Source organism: Periplaneta americana, chromosome 13, assembly GCF_040183065.1.
Source record: "Periplaneta americana isolate PAMFEO1 chromosome 13, P.americana_PAMFEO1_priV1, whole genome shotgun sequence".
In the NCBI taxonomy this organism is placed as follows: domain Eukaryota; kingdom Metazoa; phylum Arthropoda; class Insecta; order Blattodea; family Blattidae; genus Periplaneta; species Periplaneta americana.
The window spans coordinates 109,909,131-109,932,621 of NC_091129.1; the positions used below are offsets into that span (position 1 = coordinate 109,909,131).

General features: G+C 34.4%; 1 protein-coding gene across 1 annotated transcript; it reads right to left on the reverse strand.

Moving 5' to 3' along the window:
• Positions 1–177: 177 nt before the first annotated feature.
• On the reverse strand, positions 178–23,334 carry LOC138712238 (BLOC-1-related complex subunit 8 homolog). The gene is made up of 4 exons (XM_069843802.1): positions 23,067–23,334; positions 21,991–22,168; positions 19,917–20,024; positions 178–431 (listed from the first exon to the last, which is right to left on the reverse strand). The coding sequence occupies exons 1-4, from the start codon at positions 23,116–23,118 to the stop codon at positions 242–244; spliced, it is 528 nt and encodes a 175-aa protein (XP_069699903.1). The 5' UTR covers positions 23,119–23,334; the 3' UTR covers positions 178–241.
• Between the last annotated feature and the right edge of the window lie 157 nt (positions 23,335–23,491).

Sequence of the window (23,491 nt, forward strand, 5' to 3'; positions counted from 1 at the left end):
AAAAACGTCAAAAGAGAAGACCTTTTTTTTCTTCGAAAATGAGAATGATGGGGCTGAGAGCACCACCCACTTTACTGGAGGAGCACCGCAGGGCTACTAGTAACCAGCAAAGAAGTCGAGCTCCTGCAAATTACAATTTGAGTCACTAGAATATTTCAGAAGCTCAGTAACAACACAGAAAAGTAAAATGGTGTTTATTTTGAAAGCAAATTTAATAGAAAACAGCATGGAAGTGTAAATGCTACTGGTGCATGGTGTGGGACCGCTGTAGCTCCGCCCCAGCTGAGTGGCGAGTGGTAGCATGTGCCATCATGGACTCCACACGGCTGGCAGTCTCCCGCAATGCGTCTGACAGCTCTGGCAGATCAGGAAGGTCCAGTGTGATGTGCGCAGAAAGGCGCTTGTACACTGAGCCAGATTCTTTCTTGTTCCTGAAAGCATGGAGCCTGTATTCTAGATGTCATAGCTCACAACATAAAATGTACAAATACGGAAATAAAATTTGGAGTTCCCTTATTGTGTAAGTTTCGCTTAACACACTGCGCATGTGCAGTAAACAAGAGCCCCTGTATATATGCTACTTATGGACAGTAGTGTAAAACTGTTGCCTACATACAATGGACTCCCATCAAGACTCACTCCAAATTTTAATTTCGTACAACTGCACATAGTTAACAATGTTGTATCAACTACGAGGTTATTTAGCGTCGATGGAATTGGTAATAGCGAGATGAGACCAAGGATTCACCATAGATTATCTGACATTTGCCTTAAGTTGGAGAAAACCTCGGAAAAAAAACAATTAAAAAAACTCGGTAATCAGCCCAAGCGGGAATTGAACCTGCGCCCGAGCAAATGCCTTAGCTGCATTGGTGGCTACTTGGAAATGTTATGTCAAATGATATATACACCTATTGTTAACATTTTTTAGTTATTTTCCAAATAATCCATACTGGTATTCAATTAAATGAAGGTACGAGTATTATGTTTAAATAGTGAACGTGAACATTAAATCATGCCTAATTATCACGTAAAATCTGATAAAGATTATGCTTCTACACAAGAAACATATTTCCTACAAAATATCAGGGGACAGAGGGTAGTGTCCATGGATGTGATGGAAGCATTGTGTCCCCTTTTATTTTTAAAGGAAACTTTTTTGTGGGTATATAGGTAAATTTATTATTGTTACTATACTATACTATACTACTATTATTATTATTATTATTATTATTATATTTAGTTACTTCGTGTTTGGACAGTATTATGACTCGGGGAGAATATGAACACGTAGGTGATGTAACATATTCCTAGCTTCCAACTAGATCTGGCTTGTCACTATGGGTTGCTGGAAAAAAAAAAAAAGGGAGAGAGAGAGATATGGAACATAATTATACTATCTTTCTCTCACTGTATATAACAGTGGAGAGGTTTCCAGCCTGTTTCTGATGTTTTTCCGCTCCATTTACAACAAGCAGAAGGCAGGCATATGTTAAGATTAAGCATTTAAAAAAATAAATTACTATTGTGCTATGATGTTATTAGTAGTTACATGTTAGTATTAAAACTAAAAAAAAATATAACATTTATAGTAAATAATTCATAATATATAATCACTAAGAGTTGGTAAATCTTAGCAAATTAATCGGAAACCACTTTAGAAATCAGATTTCGCATTTTATAGCACTTTCAATGTTAGGATTTAGCATTTTGTAGTGTTGTTGGGTGGAACATTTCTCATGGAGAGTTTGATGTTAGAAATTTAATACCATCATTGTGTTAACAGGTGCAGTTTATAGATTTTTAGTTGGAATTCATAAAAATAAGAAATAAGTAAAAGAATATATAAAATTACAGTGAAATTGTAAACATTAAAAAACATGCCAAAAGATATGGTGTGGTTTTATCCCGACTCATCTTATTACTGAATCACACTCATCCACTATCACATACAACTTGTTTGTGAGTTAACACTGAACCTAAAGAGATTGCACGGGCAGTCAGGATTCTACCACCAGCACTAGAAGGATTCATTGAAAACTTCATATAATGGTACAGATAACAACAAAGAGGTAGATATCAGGTAGGCTACATTGCTGTGCTATTCATACTGAAGAAGCTAACATGGAGGTGTGACCAAAGTATTTGAAACAATGTAGGCCACCGGCGTGGCTCAGTCGGTTAAGGCGCTTGCCTGCCGGTCTGAAGTTGCAGTCGGGCGCAGGTTCGATCCCCGCTTGGGCTGATTACCTGGTTGGGTTTTTTCCGAGGTTTTCCCCAACAGTAATGTGAATGCAAGGTAATCTATGGCGAATCCTCGGCCTCATCTCGCCAAATATCATCTCACTATCACCAATCTCATCGATGCTAAATAACCTAGTAGTTGATACAGCATCATTAAATAACCAACTAAAATAAAAAAAAGAAACAATGTAAAAACTTGTATGTGACAGGACCTTTAGATAGATTCTGATTACTTTTACAAAAACACAAAAATATCCCATAAAATATAATTTCCCTCTTATTTCACAGAAAAACATACATTTCGCATTTTATCGTGGATTTAAAAACTGCATTAATAAACTTAACATGCTTTTAAATATAAACTTACTTATTTTGACAGCTTGTATCATGATTGTGAAAATCTACCATTTCTAATTATCGCTGAATACAAATAACTGGTTTTCATGATTCTATCCAGGACCATATAGCACAAGAGTTATTCAAACAATTTCAATAATATTCATGAGTAGACTTAGAGAATATTGTTAAACTCTAAAAATGCTCATTTAGGATCTAAAGTAGGTTTTAAAATATTAAAACTGGTTTTGGCGCAAGCACACACTCCCCCCTCTTCTCTCTCTTCCCTCCTCTCTCGTTTTCATGTTTCCAAAGCGTTCAAACCAGATATGACTAATCCACATAACATAGTTTCGATTTATCCAAGGTTTAAGTTCAACTGGGAATGTCTAAATCCATATGTTGCCAAATTTAATCTCACATTGCAGCCTCCAGCAGTTAAGGAAACAGTTATTCATGCTGACCACAAGGTAGGATAAGGGGTAATTAAGATAATAAACTTAATTTTTGTAATACTGTGACATAATCACGTCTGGCTTGAAATCCTTAAATTATTTTGAAAGGATTGATTGCCATACATTGCCATTTCAGGTTTTAAAGATATATTTTTACTCCAGAATTGTTTCCTTAGGTTATACAATTCAGCTTCTATAGATTCTTCCATTTATTTCATTTTGAATATTTCAACTGGAATTCATTTAAAATGCTTCTTGACTTTTATTAAACTCTCGCCTTCCAGCCTAACATTCTTGATGCAATGTTCTGTATAGGTTTACAAGACGTACAAGATTATTCTATGAGAAGCGCTCAAGATGTGAAAAATACTGCACTTTCATATTGTGCTAATAAATAGGCTACTATTAGACAGAAGTTGCTAGAAATCTCATTGAATTAGTGAAATGCTTGGCTGAAGACAAGAATGAAATTCTATCATTATGCAATAAAATATATGACAAAGGCGAATGGCTTGAAGATTTTACAGAGACAATGTTGCTGCCAATACCGAAAAAAAATGACAAGAAATGTAACGAGTTCAGGACTATCAGCCTGATATCGCATTTGGCAAAGATTCTCCTGCGAATACTGAATGAATGATAATATTCTAAGATGGAAGGATAGCTGGAAGAAGAGCAGTTTGGCTTCAGGAAGGGAAAAGGTACGAGAGATGCAATTGGACTGCTATGAACAATCGACGAAAGATATCTAGAGAAGAATAAAGAAGAGTACCGGTATATAGTATTTGTGGATTTAGAAAAGGCATTTGACAGAATGGACTGAAACAAACTGATGGGATCCTGAAAAAAAATAGATTTGGATTGGGAAGAGAGGAGGCTGTTCAGTAACCTATATATGAAATGAGTCAAAGTCAGGACAAGAAAAGAAATGCCAGAAGGAAGTGAAATAGGGGAAGGAGTACAACAAGGATGCCCTTTGTCACCTACCCTGTTCAACACCTACTTGGAGGATTTAGTGAAGAACTATTTTCAGAACATGGGAGCAGTGATAGTAGGAGGAAGAAGAATAAAGTGCATAAGATTTGCTAATGATAAGGCGTTGTTAGCAGAAGAGAAAACGACAGTAAGGGACGTGTTATTGGAGCTATATGACAGCTGTGAATAGTATCGAATGAAGATAAATGCAAACAAGACGAAGACCATGGTTGTCGGAAGAAAAATAAAGAAGGTTAACGTACGAATACTAAATGAGGCAGTAGAGCAAATGGACAGCTTCAAATACTTGAAGTGTACTATAAGTAGTAACACGAACTGCTACCAGGAAGTCAAAAGGAGAATAGCAATGGCAAAGGAAGTTTTTATTATAGAAAAAAGAACATTTTCTGCGGACCTCTGGAAAAAGAACTAAGTAAGAGATTAGTGAAGTGCTTTGTGTGGAGTGTGGTATTGTATGGGGCAGAAATATGGACATTACGACGAAGTAAAGAGAAGCAACCAGAAGGATTTGAAATGTGGATGTGGAGAAGAATGGAGCATGTGAAATGGACAGACAGAATAAGAAATGAAGCTGTGTTGGAAGGAATGGGTGAAGAAAGAATGATTCTGAAACTGATCAGAAAGAGAAAACGGTACTGGCTGGATCACTGGCTGAGAAGAAACTGCCTACTGAAGGATGCACTGGAAGGAATGGAAAAGGGAGAGGAGTTCGGGGCAGAAGAAGATATCAGATGATAGATGACATTAAGATATATGGATAATATGTGGAGACAAAGAGGAAGGCAGAAAGTAGGAAAGATTGGAGAATGCTGAGTTTGCAGTGAAAGACCTGCCTTCGGGCAGAAAACTATGTATGTATTAGTCAGATGATGATGATGATGATGATGATGATGATAATAATAATAATAATAATAATAATAATAATAATAATAATTTAATAATACCGATTGTGATCAACTGTTACCCAGTACTAACATAAGAAACCAACTGAAAAATCGGACATTTGGAAAAATAAGACCCTTGGTATGAGAGAATGTCAGTGATCACTCCAAAAATCATACAAGTTATTGAATGATTAATTCAAGAAAAGCTCATTCAATACACAGTGGCCCCATCTTATGATACCCAGAAAATATTCGAAATTGTATTTGTATTACTAAAGTAAAGACATTTCAGACCTTCTCTACAGTCTTTTCAGGATGACCTCTTTCACATTAAAAGCATAACATTTTTAGTATCCTTAATCGAATAGAGCACCAGACCAGCTATTGAAAATGTGGTCTGAAGTGTGAAATATTTTACTAATAGTAACTACAGATACATTTCAGATTTTAACAGAGAGACTATTTTAACCATAATGTAACAGTTGAATGTTTTCTAAACAATAAACAAAATATGTTATGAAGTAGCAACACTGTCAACAACAAGTTTTCTTAGTCTGTGTTTTTGGATGCAGTTTCAGTGACATAACTGTTGCCAAAGCCCTCTTTTCTTGATAGGACAAAAGTTTTTCCTTCCTGTGGAAAAGATAGTTGTGACATTTCATGAATAGTAGTAGGCTATATTTCACTCTGATACATGCAACAAAAACGTTATAACCGTAAAACCACTGTTTTTTATTTAATTGTATTATAAATATATTAATGAAGATCAATTATGTTGCATCTAAAATTATAGAATGACTCATTTTACTAACAACTTTTTAATTAAAGAATTCTAAGAAGCACATGCCCTTCAATGGCGTTGCATAGCGAAAATCTGTGGATGTTTACATCAGACAAGTAAGATTATAATATCTGAAAAACTTAAAGTAATGTAAGACATCCAAATTCACTTCCTTACATATTTATTTTCCAGTTATTACAGTCCTTTCACGTTGATATGAACGCCCACGCAACGCCACTACTTGCATGACATGCATATGATAGTATTTTGTCAAGTCTTCTAAACTACACATAGCGAATTAATTATTTATGACTTCTATGTCTTACCTTTTCGTAGAATTTTAAACGAAAAGCAAAACTCGAACATAAGTTGCCTATGAATTTGATACATTATACGTATATTCCATACTCACCTTTATTCCTGTAGGATAAAATATCATAGTTCAAGAATTTATATAACGCAGCATTATTAGCACATTCTGGAAAATCTTTCCATATTGAGTTCTTAAAATCATGCGTCTTACCATTTGCATTGGAAAAATCCAAACAAAATGGCTTTCATAAACTATAACTTCCCAACAGTCACACAAAAATGTCGTGTTCTTAAATACTTGTTCTTCACATGAATACAAATAATATTGTGAAAACTGGAATAGTCAGAGGAGTTTAGCATTAAATTACATTTTATGTAGGAACACTGTATAAAACAAAATTGTATCTACGACCAATGTTTTATAGATCCCTTTTAGATTGCAAATTCGCAACTATTAAAAATCACACAAAAGCTCTGAAATTGTCGTAAATGACAGAAAATATTGGATTCTATATACCTTAATGTGACCAGACGTCCTGTTTTTAGATATTCCGTCTCAGTGTCTTGACAATTCTAGTTGAGACGCCTGTTAGTCTTGTTTTGTTGGAAAAAAAAATCTCCTAAACAATTTCCCAAAATGGAGTGATGTTAAATGTGTATAGCTATCATTACAAACGTTTCTGACAATTCCAATATTGATGACAAAGTATGTTCAATGAATTTGTTTATGTAAAGAAATTTGCTAGTGCAAAGTCACTTAATGGAATAAAAAGAAGAAAGAAGTCTGTAAGAGATGGATAGAAATATTCCACCATATCTCCTATCAACAACTGCCATTAAGAATCATTGCTATAATTGTTGTCACTGGACCAATGCCTACGCACTCCATTATTTTTGTATGATGTCATCTTCTTGCAGCAATGCTGTGCTTCTTTTGATGTGTTCCATATTCATTTTTTCATTTGCATCACACAATACACAGGCGGATGTGTGGTCGGTATTCTTGCAAATTAAATAAAAAGATTAACATATATTATTACTTCCTGTAATTAGGAAGTTTGGCAATCCTACTGCAGCAACTAAGGTATGGAATGCTGCTATTCAGACTGAGTTCGTGTGTTCGTAGGTGAGCTAGCAATGCGCTGTTGCAACAATATGCAGACTATAAGCCAAATTTTTTAATTCACCATGCACTGAACTTAATTATAAAACGAATAACAGGTTTTTTTTTATTTCAACATATTTTCTTCCCCTTTCAATATGCACAGTTATATCACTTTCAACCTACTTCAATAGCTTTTAACATTACTTTGTGTAATGTGTTCGAAAAATATCCATTAAACAATCTTTATGTTATGTGGATAAGCTTCAGGGCTTCTACCGCAGAAGCCTATGCGAACACTCAATCTTTATGTTAATTTTCTTACCATTTTCAACCAATTATATTCTCCTTTATAAACCCTTAGCAAGAAAACATAAGAAGGAAACCTAGTGGTGCAACAATACTACAGTAAGAAGGTGTTGCTTGGAGTTCAAATGCATTGAGTACCTATACAATTAACATATAATTTTATGATTAGGGACAAAATCTTACTGAAATCTCTCAGTAAGAATTCCTACATATACCACTGCTAATATTATTGTTCGATCTCCCGACACTAAAAAAGCAGCAAGTACTGTCAGATCATGACAGTAAGATCTCTATGTCCCTTGTAAGCTCATGGTAAGTATGCATCAGTGGTTCGTGCAAGAAGAACTGAATAGCTTTCTGATAATGGAGGTTTTCCTTTAGCATAATAATAAAATGATTACATAATATAAATAATTACAATTAAAGACATACCTTGTAGCTGGCGTTTGAGCTGAACATCGTTTCAACTACTCCATAAAGTCATGGTGAAGTGGCGACTTCGAGTCGCAAACATTTTGTCTTATAAAGCGAATCCTTTTCGTTGTCACAAAAAATTGGAATCACATAACATTATATTCAAACTAGTCTCTGATATGCTGTCTTTCTTACAATTTCTGAATTTAAAATAAATATACACAGGAAGTCTGCAAATTGTTTGCTCACACATTCTTTCTTTGATTTGCAGACTACTTTCCATCAAGAACACGGTGTTGCCACTCTGTGGTAAGTCATCACTTCCTCATGACTTCGTAGCAAGTGCTTACCGTACAACACTACCAACTTAACAAACAGCAGGAAGAAGCAGCAATTACCTGGCACCTCACAGCACTAGTGGGGGAGCCTACACAGACAAGACGTGCGACATCAATCACATGCTACAAGACTACGTCCGACAGTGCACGTGTACACAGACATACTTGCTGCACACTACACATTACATTTGTCACTGTACAACCAATTGCAAGTCATCTTGCCCCGACATAAGATGGATGATCTTTGTTCATTTTTACACAGAATGTATATGTAGTATCTGAAATTTGTTATCATCTAACATTAATAATAAGTTATGAAATAAAATGGATTTCATGTCTTCATCAAACTACCCACATAAAGGCAGAAGACAGACAGACACACACGCATACACAGGATGTTTCATAATTGTAGGTACAAACTAACATAGTGGGTAGAGGAAAATGGAATAATAAATATAGGTCCAGCTGTTTCTTAAATCTATAGGGTCTTATTGTGTCCGTCAGTACAGGTGCTCTAAGGTAACACAATATCTGATACGCACTGGAGAAGAAGAGCATTATAACATATGACCGCTTTTCACGATAAGGCGGGCATCACTACGTTTCCACATCGACATCTGTACACGTTCAAATATCCCTGGCATGTACAATGTGCTGGCAACCATCAACTACAATGCATTTCCAGAGTTCGTTAACATTAGCAAAAGGACTGGAATATACAAAACATTTCAAACATCCCAACAAGAAAAAACAAAGGACTGAAGTCGGAGGACCTGGGAGGCACGGTTTTGGTAAGCCATGGGCCATACACTGTTGTGGAAGCTTGTGCATAAGGACTCTGAAATGTTGAAATGAAAGTGAGCCGGTGCTCCATCATGCATGTTCCACAGCAACATCTCAGATTATTTAGCGTCTGAATGAAATGAGTCCAGGGTCCAGCACCGAAAGTTACCCAGCATTTGCTTGTATTGGGTTGAGGGAAAACTCCAGAAAAAATCTCAACCAGGTAACTTTCTCCGATTGGGATTCGAACCCAGGGCACCTGGTTTTGTGGTCAGGCGCCCAATAATGTCATTCTTTAAAAAACACAAAACTGGATATGACACATGGATTATATATAAAAAGTTATCTTACAAAAATGAGAAACAGTTGACAGGTCTATCACAATGGTATCATTTTTGGTACTTTTACAACAAATATTCGTCATGAGTTCTACATATAATGAATTATGTAAGATTTGGAGTTTGGATTTTGGTTATTCTTATATAAAAATTAGATAGGCCTAGACCATATTATTTATATGCATACTATGCAGTACTCCTTTTTGTACAGATATCTTTCTAACTCTTTTTTATCTTTCTATTTCCTTTTCATTTCATGTCATTTCTTATTGTTTTCGTTCCTTTTTCTTTACTGCTTTTTTTCTTCTTATTATTGTCGTCAAGAATTAGTTTTCTGCAGCCAAAATTTTTAATATATACCATAGTTATTACTTCGTTGTGTACATTAACTCCGATTTATAGACAATTATCATTGTTTCAATATAACCCATATAAATTGTACTCGTCCTTCAATTTTGTGATTTTATTCATGTGTATCCAATCTTTTTACTTAAGTTAATATTTGTATACAGAGTGAACTGTAAATTTCAGGAGGTATTCTTTGAAGTATTTCAAACAAAAAAGTTTAATACAGTTTTGCTCGTTTTTGCTTCCTTTCCAAGATAAAAACTGTTTTATACAAAACATTTCATAGCATATTTTGGGAAGGCCATTGATTTAATTCCCGATATGCTCAGTCAAATTAGGTGAACAGTGAATTATGATAATAAATGATTGAAAGAATTTTATTTTTGTCTTTAAATATGCAGAAATTCGATCCGAACAAATGTAAAATTTTAAAATTCCTTTTCAGAACGAAAAGTTAAATTTTGTTCGGATCAAATTTCTGCGTATCTAAGGGACAAAACTAAAATTCTTTGAATCATTTATCATCACAATACACTGCTCTCTTAAATTGACCGAGCATATTGGGAATTAAATCAATGGGTTTCCAAAAACACTATGAAATATTTACTGCAAAATAATTTTTATCTCGAAAAGGAAGCAAAAACGAGCAAAACTGTATTAAAGTCTTTTGTTAGAAATATCCCAAAGAATAATCCCCTGAAATGAATGGCATTACTTACGGTTCACCCTGTATATATTTTTTTATATCTGCTTTCAACCTGGTTGAGTGGAAGAGAAGTTCTAAAGGTCTTAGCTCTGCCAAAGAAAATAAAACTATTATTATTATTCTATTATTTTTTTGTATTCTCTTTCAATTACTGTATCTTGTTTGTTCATTCCACTGTACTGTGAATGCATTATATGTAGCTATTATAATTGGAGCCCAGCTGTGTTGTAGCACACATTTAAAATAATGAAATAATTAATGATCTGTTAAATTTGTTATATTAACAACTTTTTAACTTCAATGTGTTAATATTGAAACTATTACCTAAGGTGTATTAAATAAGTAAATAAAAAATTCTTCAGAGAAGCATGCTGTAACTTTCCAAAATTAATTTCCATTTATTCAAATCCGAGTTGCCTCTGTGATACGAGAGAATCACTTTCACTTCTAGAATCAGCATACGCATCTACACAAAAATCATCTTTTACATCGGGGCAAAGACCAGCTCATACAGTCTTTTTAAGGAGCCTATTACCAAAAATAGGCAATATGCCATCATAATATACACTTGGTTACCTTCTACAAAACATAGTAACAATAAATGCTCAGTCAAAAGGCAGGCAATAATGAACGATCTACCCACTGAAAACTGACGAGTCTTTGAGGAATGGTTGTTATCCACTAAAGATCTGAGGTTCGGACTGAGTTAAAACTAAAGTGGCACAAAGGTTACATCCATGCATATACGAACACCAACATCTGATAAATAATTACCACACTTATACTGCACAGAATAAGACATGTCCACATCGAATGTTGGTGTCAGATACATTCGAAATCGCCTTAACAATTAAGAATCACCAACAGATACATACAGTAACATAGCAGTGGTGGAGAGACAATATTAATACTACCTATTTAATATTATATTATATACCAAATCTGATAATGAAGTTTGCATACACGTGTTAATACTGTGAAGGACCATTAATGCATTATTTTATTTTATGCTCGACCATGCCGAAATGTAGTAATTATACACCTGGTAGCAGCCCTTTAATGGACCTCATTAAAGTACACCTATTCATTAAAGTTCAGGTGTTCCACCAATCAGAAAACACCATTGTAGCAATGTGAAAGCGCAATTATCGATTATTCTCGGATATGCAATCGAAAGACAACTAGTGAAATGTCACGGAGGCTGGAAATCCAATACTGTCGCAGAAGGTTATGTTTTGTTACTATAATAATTAGTGTTAATTGTAGATAATATTCAAATAAATTCAATTTGTCATCTCGTTTTTCAATGTCTAAATCAATTTCAAGGTTATATCAAGATTAATGTTTATTTTACTCTCTAGATTATATCAAGGTCAATGACATCTGTTTCTCGGAAAAAATCAATACTTTCGCGTCTGCGCACATCTCACAATTTACGAGATATTGTACAGGTCAGTTCCGCTCCCCAGTCAGATAAGAATAACATGAATACTTGTGAATAATTTCAAGTTAGAAATATGGTCGAGCATAAAAAGTCATACGAAACTTGCCTATAATGGTAATTAAGACGATCGTATGAAAATTATGAAACTCGCTTGCGCTCGTTTCATAAACGTACTCGCGTCTTAATTACTACCATTATAGGCTCGTTGCATAATGTACGAAAATGCTGTAGAAATTTTATGTTATCAAGAGGCTAATTGTGGAAAAGCTTTGTCCAAGTATTGCAAAAAAAAAAAAAAAATGTACGCGAATGGAATTTTATATCAAGACAGTGCACCTACAGAACTGCACTGTCTTTTAGGTTACTTTTGGTCAACACACAAACAACTATGTTTAAACATTCCCCTTACACTCAAGATCTTTACTCCTGTAACTCAATATTATTTCCCCTACGAAAGTTCATTTAATAAGGTAACACATTCAGAAAACAATGACAATTAGAGTAACAGAATGGCAAAATCTTAAAGAGGCTAATTTTAAGAGGATTTCACACCAGCTTAGCAATAAGGTATCTATGCCCCGGCACCTACAAATTCCCGAACTTCATTGTCAGACTTCCTGAACTAAAATCTCACTACTTGTACATCATGATTCATAATAATCATTTCCGAAGCTACAAAATATTTATTTCAAGTAAACTAGGGGACTTACGTTAATGAAACCAATGCAGAACGAAAAAAGAACTCAATCTTCCTAACACCTAGGAATGTTCAATGAATACACCATGGGTAAGACAGCATACATCGACACAATAGTCCAGTTCAACAAGACATCTTGATAGTACTTGTTGCGAAAATACGCAGCCTCAGCTGGTGGAATGTCAGCCCACGGTGTGAAATCTGGTGATCGCGAGGGCCATAGCATCATGTGCTGGTTATTTTCAGACACATTCTAACCAACATCTTAGCAGCACTATGTCTGAGTAGAGACGAACCTCACTGTGGAAGTAGGCATAGTAATTACTGGCTCAGTAGCGTGAAATTCCAACACAATAATTTCTCCACAAGTGTCGTAGCAGCTATTTCACAACAATTGTGTGGAATAACAACCCAGCAGCAGGAAGAAGCAAATACGGCCTAGTGGTATGAATATGAACAACAGTTGATGAAAGCATGCACGCAAAAGAACTGTTTTAAGTTCTTCTTCCATTTTACACTGGTTTCATTAACTTTAATTCAGAATTTTACTTGTAATAAATATTTATAACTCCAAAGATAAATTATAAAACATGGTGTATAATCACTCATAAGTGATAAGTGGAACTGCACATTATGCAGTAACTATTATTTAACTTTTTCTAGTTTATGTATTTATAAATTCTTTCTGTACAACAACTCAATAGACTACAGTGGACTATAGTGGACTTTATGTTGTCAGCAAACAGCTGGATACATTAAGAAGATTGATAAATTCTTTCTGTATGCTAATATGCTAACTCTTGGGAATTCTTCATGATTGATTGGACTACTATCATTTTTGCTATCAGTTACCTTTTATGAGAATTTGTGTAGATGCAAAATTAACCCTTCTATTTGAAAATATTTTATTAAAAAATTACTGGCCTTACCTATGAATTTTTGGTAGCATATGTATTATATATTATTTGAGAAAATTTACACATTAAAAAATCTGAAAAAAAAAAAAAATCATTAACGTCATTTTTGGGTAGATACCTTTAGTTTATACCATCTTGTCTAAGGTCTTCTGCTATTTCTCGAGTAAATATTTTTCTTACATTTCGTCAGAGGCTGCACAAAGGCACGCACTTTCCTGCGATAAAGTATGCAACATTAAAATAATAGCCAGTGCTTTCCAAACAGGTTGCAAATAGAAAATTCAAATGTTTCAAATTTGCTGATAATAGATGAATGTGTGCGTTGTGTATTTCAAGCCATCCAAAAAAAACTACATGCATAAAAATATTAAATTTAGAGTATAAAAAAAGAGATGTTGCTTAGATGAAGCACAAAAGACTACTTCGCACTTGTGTAACTGAAGCAATGTTCAGTCCGTTGCTACATCAAAACACAGTAATTCGGCATTTCTTGACTTTTAATATGTGGAAGAATTTTCAATAAGCAGGCCTATAAAAAAGTGTGTAAGAAAAATAAAAATCCAATAGATCGTAATCTTCTCAAACAAGTGTGAAGTGTCGAGTATTGTCAGAAAAAAGTTTCCCCTATTTTAAAATAGTAGCTAACTTGAGCCTGCAGTTTTCATGCAATGAATGATAACATACTACATACATATTAAGAAAATAACTACTATAAAAACTACAACAATAATCATGGTAAAAAATTACTATAGCAATAATTTTAATACACAAATTCTAAAAGTACTGAACAGTAAATTTTACACTTAACAATCTTCAAAGAGAAGAAAGTGTCCATCTTACATGCTACAATAAACTCTAATGTTTTGGAAGTATTCAAATCTTGTAAAACTGGAAAACAAAGCCTATCACTGCACGAAACTTACAAATGCATTATTTTCATGTAACAACAGTCAATTCTGAAAATTTGATATGATGCTACAACGTTGCTATTATTATTACGACTACTACTACTATTATTACATTATTATTATTATTATTATTATTATTATTATTATCATCATCATCATCTTGCTTCACAGTTATTCATTCACAAATTGTTGTTTAACAATTTTTACAATTTAATACTAGTCTTTTTTTTCCCCCAAAAATTAAAACCCTATTTTACATAGTATACTATGGTTTTTAAATACTACACATTATTTGTTGTTTTGTCAACTGTACGAAGACAGGTTTGAACTTCATAAGTAACACCATGTAACACTCTTGAAGCAAGTGTTATATTTTTTGCTTACAGTTAATATTTACAGTCTTGCTTACATGTAGTGTATAAACTATGTAAATTGTTTATAACAACCCATTTTTTCCTAAGTAATTGGGAAAGGGATGTGCAGTAATTTAAATTGCAGTCTGAGACATGAATCTTAGAAAATATATTTTTCTTTCAAACACTGGACACTGAAAAATCAAATATTCAATTTAATATATACATGTACAGTATATTGTTTTTTCTCTTCTTTTAAATAAAAAGCATTTATGTCTTAATAGGTATGGAATATTTCAAGTACTGATGGAGACATAGACTAAAACTAAACAATTTGGGCATTCAAATGATTTATGAAAATTCCCTACAATTTTTTTCTAGACGAAGTTTTTAACTCAAGTCGTATTTTAACAAGGTGTGAAAAAAATATTTCTTTACATTATGAATTTCTGAAAATGTACTTCTGACCATTTGTTACATAAAGAAAAAAGAAGCACTGTAAATACTGTCTATATTCAAGGTAATCATTAAACTTTATTTTATAGAAAAAAAAAATGGTATTAAAGATTAGACGAAAGATAACCATGAGCTAACTACTATGAAGTACATTTCAGCACTTTATATGTCATTCTTGATTTATCTTATAAATGTCTAACTTTAAATAAACTTCTGTCGCGTGACTTACGTGTAATTATTATTCTCATTTAAAATAGAATTGAGACCAAGTATTAATTAAATACAAAGCTGAATAATTTTTGTGAAAGAACATCAAATGAAGTCCAATGAAATGCATTTAATGTGACAATTTCTCTAATATAGCAACATGTGCAATATATACTAGATGTGAAAGAGTGAACTGGGATTGTTTTCAGAAGGTCTCAGGTTCAGTCCCCGAGGCTAGTTGTCCTGACTGATTTCTTATCATTTTCCTCAGTTCTTCCGAACAAACTCTGAGTCATGATCTTTCTGAGGTCTTCACTATTTATCACATTTGCAATTCAAAATGTCAATAAAGAGAACTACGAAATTAATAAAAATGACTCGAAAGTACTGAATATGAGCAAATGCATTAAATAGTACTTTGTGTCATCAACTTGAAATAAGATTTAGAGCTAAAAAGTTTATAAATACTGGTACTTAAATAATGCAAGTGATTATATACATTAAATACTGTCAGCACATTCTTGTGAAAGGCTATTTTACAGAAGGCACGCATTAACGTTTCATTTTGTCACAATTTATTTGCAGTACTGATAAACACAAAATTAACTTACTGTATTACACATGAAATGTCTTTCACATTAATAATAGCAAAAATAGAAAAACTGTATTTATGTTCAATACTTTCAAAATCTATGTCTGCTGACAAATTTGTTAATGCATTTGTATGAATCCTGCACAAAAAATAAATATTCTACATATTTCTGCTGGAGAAAACATTTAATTATAGTTCTAAGAAAGAACAATTTCATTCCACTGCAGTACATATCGTAACACTTAACAATCAATTTTTCCTAATACAGTACAGTACAGCTATAAAAAAAACTGATATGGTCTAACATAGTGGGCACATGCAAAACAAAGTTCACACTGTCTCATCTATATCTGTAATAACATAACACGTCTTTTCCTCACTCTCACGCCCACGTTCACGTTCACAACGCAAGATATTCCATATTCCATCAGTTCTTATCCTGGACTAGTTTAAACTATTACGTAGGGGACAGCACTCCAGCATCCCATACTGTTGCAAATCTTGACACCTCAAACAAATACTTTCGTATGATTGATGCATAATAGCATCATGACAATGTAGCTGATACACAGACATGAATTCAACATATCAGACCAAATTCTTCTTTCACTTACAGCTCGGAACATTCAGCAGGCAGCACATTTCCTTAAAAGAAATTTCACGGGTTTTCTTTTTTATTCTCAAAACGATATAGGATGATTCATGAAGTATGACTTGTGCTTTATAAATCAGTTCTATAGGTTATTTTGAGCAAAAAGTGTCATATTATGAACATAGGTGCAATGATCAATATTTAAGAAGCTACAGCTGTTCAAATCCTAGGAAAGTAGAAGCGGTTGTGAACAGCATTAAAGGGAATCAATTAAAAATACACAGAATGATTATTGAAAAATGCTGCATTAAGCAGAAAATAAGCATATCTCAGTAAGAAAGCAGGTTATCAAATATTCCTTTTTCCACGTCAATGCACTTAGTTGAACGGATGTGAATCACGCTTGTAGCATTTCATAACTCAACACAGCTGATGAGCATAATAATAATAATTCTTTATTTATACTGGCAGAGTTAAGGCCATAGGGTCTTCTCTTACACTCTTATCAGTCACTAAGTATACAAGCAGTGAAAATTTAACAAAAAGTTAAAGAAGAGAATACTAACATATTACAAAAAAAAAATAAATTAATAATAATAATAATAATAATAATAATAATAATAATAATAGCATATTAAAATTGACATTACACAACATGAAAATAATACCATAGCAGCATTCACAATATATTAAAAGTTCTCTCGTTTGTACTTTCGTATGGTACACAAAGTGAGCTGCTACTTCACGAGAGAACTAAGAGGATAAGTATCATTATGTTGATAATGCATATGTATAGCATATGGTTTCTAAAGAGACGTCTTCCAATGTAAGATTTCAAAAAGTGGATGTTAGGTCTACTTATCGATGGCTGATGTCACCAGACCTGACATGTTCTACCCCTCTCCCCATACGTCTTGTCACAGAGAAACCTCCCCTCTCCTTAGTACAGGTAACACTATTTGTATTAAGACATAAATAATTTACAATCCTGAGTCACAATATGATATAAGAATTTTTACAAACAAATAAAAAAACTAATGATAATTGGACTCATGTTCATATGACTTTTTGTTCAAAATGACCTATGGAACTGATTCCTAAGGTGTGGATCATACTTTGTCAGTCATCCTGTATATGCCAAGTAGTTCACTATTATAACCACCAGAACATACTACTGCAAAATATATTTAATAAAAAGATATAGATAAATAAAATATCTGCATTTAGGCCATAAAATTAAAATCTACAATAAACAATCTGAAATATTTCATAAAAACAGTATCAATTAATATGTTTGTACTCTTAATATTTACGGACACAATACCTAGTTAATCAATTATGAAAGATGTACCAAAAGTCATGAGCATATTGATAGGATAATCAAATACTGGGGGAAATGTTGAAAAGGAATGTGCTTTTGCCTTTTTCCAATAGGATTCTGTGATAGCACATACAACCTGCTACCACTATTTTAAAGACAAACTTTACAGAGTGTTCGAAGGCAGAATTAGTGGTAGGAATGTGTAGCTTCTTCAATCCTCTGACCTAACCCCTTGTGACTTTTATCCTTGAAGAACTCTAAGCCATATACCTGGATGAACTGAAAAATAGCATCCAGGAAAAAGTGCCTCCACTTCTCATTGGGAACTACAGCGAATGATGCATCAGTTCCTTCACAGGTTCGACAAATGTTTGGAATAAGAAAGCAAACAGTTCCAATATTTGCATTCTTAAACTGGCGCTGGTCACTATTTGAGCATTTTGCTAAGTATCAAATTCAAATGACAATCACATCAAAATGGAAGGAGCTGCACGTTTGTCCCTCTCTCTAAAGAATTTTCTTCGAAAAATATCTGTGAGACCAGTAGCTCAGTTATAATGGAATAATTACTATCATGTTTTTATAAAGACAATGGACTTCTAATCCTATTTTGGTTTATTATTTCCCTTTAAAAGTTCATAAATCTTTCTTTGAATGCAGGGTCAGGAAACGTAACCTTTTCTAAAATGAAATAAAAACATATACTTTGCAGTACAAAATCCAGTTGAATATAATAGGGCCAAGAAGTATTAAAACAGGTATAGACATTCTTTTCGAAGAAACTATATATTGTGTTATATCAAAAGAAAGCTCCAAGTCTTAAGAAAACATGTGTTGTCACTTGAACTTGGTATTCCATCCCTTTCACATGTTATAACAGGAAAATTCAAGGCTGCACTAGCCTCAGCAAATTGCCGGGTACACAATCACCGAAAAAGACACTGTACATAGCAACCTCTCCCTGGTTAATTCGGATGATAGTTTGTGATGTGTCGAATTACACATACTAAGATGTGTATCGGCAAGCAAGACTACTATGTTGCAGTTTCTCTACAATTTATCTACTAGAAGTAACACACTTCTTACTGAAGAAATATCTTAAGATATCCCTGCTTTCCAACGAATTCACCATGCTAATCGACGCAATTTTTGCTACCTTTCTTGAATTTCATAATTGGACTCACAATAAAACTGTTAGAAAATTCCGCATGTAATAAAATGCAGCCCATTGGACATCACTAGTATCGAAGTAGTGGTCTTGAATCTCTTGCTTCATGAAATGAAACAACAGTTGTTAATCCAAAACTACCATATCTACTACAGTGAACAGATCAAAGGATCTCATCTATTTCTCATTATCCTTTCCAGGCAGTATGCAGTGAAAATTAGAGTACTGACTTGTTGGAGAACAATTCTAATCTTTCCTCAGACTTCCCAAGCAATGTTATGATTATACAATAGCGACTGTCAAAAAGGTACGTCATTTGCTGCAAGAAGGAATGAAAAAAATCGTCCTCTAATAGGAAAACAAATGGTCTCCTTTGGCACATCTTTACACAGTGAGAACCAAGAAGAATAGATGAAAGCCTCTGTCCTATCCATATACAGTCAACATCCGGTACACTCGAATTGCCATCCGATTTATTTCATAAAGCTTCAAACGCGAGATGACTAATTAGATACCAATATAGATGTCCACTAGGCTGCACATCATTGCATACAAGATGCGAGGGAATTTTTATCTCTAGATAAAGATAACAAATGTGTTCATTATGTTACCATAAAAAACTAGAGAAATGCAAAACAATTGTCATAATAAGTATGTTCCTATGGATCTTCTCTTTGATTCTGATATTAATATGCTCATGAATTCTGGTACGAATCTTGTACCAAAATGTTTCCAACTTCAGAATAATTGTTATTGATGCACATGACGAAATCATTTTTATACAGTACGGCATTGAAGGCATGCAATGCTCAAAACGACATAAAGAAAATAACCTGAAATTGACATTACGCCAACAGGTCACGCACAGGAGTGCTACCGACTACAGTACGTATGTATCCTACATGCAATACACACCTACGAGCCTCTTCGTACTTAATCTGCTGCCGCAGAAACACAGCATTCTTCAGCAGCTCCTGAATGTTGGTAAGACTCTCCTCTGCTCCCTCCATTGATTTCACTGCCCTGCAACATAATACATTCCGTGTAAACACCAGGATTGCCAAGTATCTCGATTTAGGTGGGATTCTCCAGATTTCTATGGTGAAATCCCAGTTAAAGCCAATCGGGATTGGGAAAAATCCCGATTTTAAGATATTTGAGCATATTTCAACAAATTAGCCTGTAGCTTCAATTCTCCAATATTTCGATTTATACACTGACTCAAGTGACAAAGTGATGGCCATACGGCAATGCTACTCTCAGGATGACACTTCTCTGAGCCGTAGTGTGGTTAATCTGTTTCAGTACCTAGTCGCTGCTCTCACAGTTAGTAAACAGTGTGTATTTTAAGTCAGTGACAAAACAAAAAGTAGCACTTTTGATAAAGTATTTTATACACTGAAAGAAATTATAATGTATTACCTGCATTTTATAGTTTAGTAAAGTATTTTTAAACATGAACTCATCATTAGATTGTGAAACTACTGCAGTATCAGTTCCGGAAAAGAAACAAAAGTTCCAAAGTAAATTTAATAGTTCAAGGTTAAAACATATTCATGGTCAATAATAGGGGAAAAAAAAAATGATTATAGTGCTCACAGTCCAGCACCAGTTGCATTTATAGTTGCTGAGTTATAAAAATTTGAATTTTACTAAATTTCTGCTAATGACAGGTGTACTCCCCCACTAAGACATTCAACTAAAATTAAAGAAAAAAAATAACAACATTCTTTCATTTTAGAAGAGAAAATATTGTTATTTTCGGGAAAAAGAAAAAAAACTGCATTCCTGAAACCAAATACAAAGGTGGATCTATACATAAGATAACAAGACTTCTTATGTGTGCAATATTCCTTATTTCATTCAAATCCCTCTCGCCAGGTCAGTTCAAGTAGACCATACTTCATATCAGTCATATCGTCCCAGGGCTGGCCGAAACATGTTAAAACATTGAAGTGCGTAGTGTGATCAGATCTCTGCGTCTAAACGTCACATCACTAGCCTTTAATAACAGCAAGACAGAAATGATCCATCTGGCCAAGTATGTCCATCACACATGACAATATGTGCCACACTGAAGGTCTGATTCAGGAGAACAGACAGAAACTTGGACATTACGACGAAGTGAAGAGAAATGACTATAAGTATTTGACATGTGGAAATGCAGAAAAATGGAGCGCTGAAATAGACAGAATAAGAAATAAAGCTATGTTAGAAAGAGTGGGTGATGAAAGAATAATGCTGAAGTTGATCAGAAGAGAAAAAGAAATTGGTTGAGTCACTAGCTAAATAAGAAAGTATATGTCACCTTCATGACATCCATTTCTTAGATTTCTTACATAACTTAAAACAAAAATTACTTTTAGCAGAATGGAAGAGTGCAGATTTTATCTTTTACAAAGAAGCGACAATAAACTCATCCAGTAAAATGATTAGAGATTTTAGGATTAAAATTCCTACAATACATCTCCCAATTCAGCAGCACTTGGTATTATGCTTCAAGTGTTGTTTAGTTGGGCAAATCGCAATATAGCGAACGTAGAAGCTCCGCCCACGACCCCTTCCACTTTTCCCCTACTAGCTCAATAGACACCTACGTGATAGGCGAGTGTTGTGTCGAATGCACATTTCATGTGGGTGGGGATAATTTCCCCTACTGGCATTCGGTATATTGTGATTTATCGGTTTAGTCAACTGTCAGAAGACAGGTCTGAACCTCACAAGTGATACCAAGAAGGCACCACTTATGAGGCAACCAGGCCAGGAGATAATGGGGTAGGGTGGCCAGTTCCTTTCCCTCTCCATTGCATATATCGCTGACTAGTCAGATTTCAGATGCATACAAACAATTGTTTTTCCTCTGACACATATCGTCAAGTGAGATGTACTGGCTGATAATAAATGTACATATCAGCCAGAACCTCAATCAGAGGGTGATACAAAATGTGTAAGTCTCAGAGCATGACCATGCACACGGAACTGTACCTACCCAACTGCATATTCCACATCATAACAGCGACCTTGCAATTCGTGGTGCAGCTTTGTCACTTCCACTCTTTTCTCTACCATAGGAGGTAGCGCCTTGCGCACATGCTCTTGCAGACGGTAGAATGCGAGGGATGGCTCGTTGGCCACAATATGCATGTTTTCAGATATTCTTTCAGTAGCTGAAAAAGTAAAAAGGCTATCAAACATGCTAAGTTAATCTCGCGCTTAAAATAATAGCATGAATTCAAGAATACCACTATCTTGCAGTGAGAAATTGCATTAACAAGAGAATGTGGCAAAAATTTTAATAATATCAAACAACAAAACAGCAATGGGGACACCCAGTTGCAACCTTTGTAGTAAAACTGTTGATCACGAATATTAGTTTGCACTGCATTTAAAACAGTTATTGTTTATTTCCCATTATTATTGAATAAAAATTAAAGAGACATAAATTCCGCGGTGCGACAGCCCATTAAGAGCCTGGGATGACCAACCGGCTGCTGAACTCATGTTCACGTTTCAGACTTTCAGCAGAGGTGAACGATCATTCAACTCGAACTGCGGTATCGTGTGGTTAGCACGATGATCCCCTCCCCTTAGTCGTTATAGCTGACTTTTTAACCGGATTTCGCTATCTTTCGTAGCTCCCTATAAGCATCAAGAAGTTGGATGGGCACCGGTCCCATACACTGGCCGAAATTTCATGAGAAATTTCCTTCCCCATGAGACTCGAACCAACGCGCATTCCGTACTAGTTCTAGACAAGATGCCCTACATCACGACGTCACGGCGCGGGACTTATTATTGATATATGATGTTATAATTACTAAAGAACAGACCTATCATATCAAACAGTAAGCCCCATGAATAAGAAAGTTATGTTGGGACAGTGTGATAATGACATTGATTCAAAACATTTTCTTTAGCAAGGATAACTTAAGTAGGCCTACTTACAATTTGTAACTCACAGTACTGTTACCCGTTTTAGTTTACACAATGTTCTTCATAGGTCATTACCAACAATTCAATAAATGATCAGCTGCATTACGTATCAGTAATACATGGTCAACACACCTTTCTTAACTTTCACCTCCAATTCGGGATCTGATGCTAGATGCATCGACATGATTGTGAAAATGTTTACTTCTGTAAATAGCCAACGAAACACAATAGCAAATGTATCATATTAAGTCACTTTGTACACTCATAGTCATTTTCCTTTTAATCACGTTGATGAATTATGTTAAAAGTATTGATTCTTTAGCTAATCAAAATCTATTGCCATTCGGACCTCTACCCCTTCGGACAACATAGGTATATTCTGCGTATGTCGTACGATCTGTAGCAGACAACTTCGACCAACTGTCAGTGTCTTGTGTCAGTGCTACCACGTCTACAGCATTAAGAAATTTTACAGTTAACCTTTACATATTGGCAACATTGTATAGGAACCGGAATACGATAATAATGAGAGGAGCTTGTGTCTCTATTCGTTCATT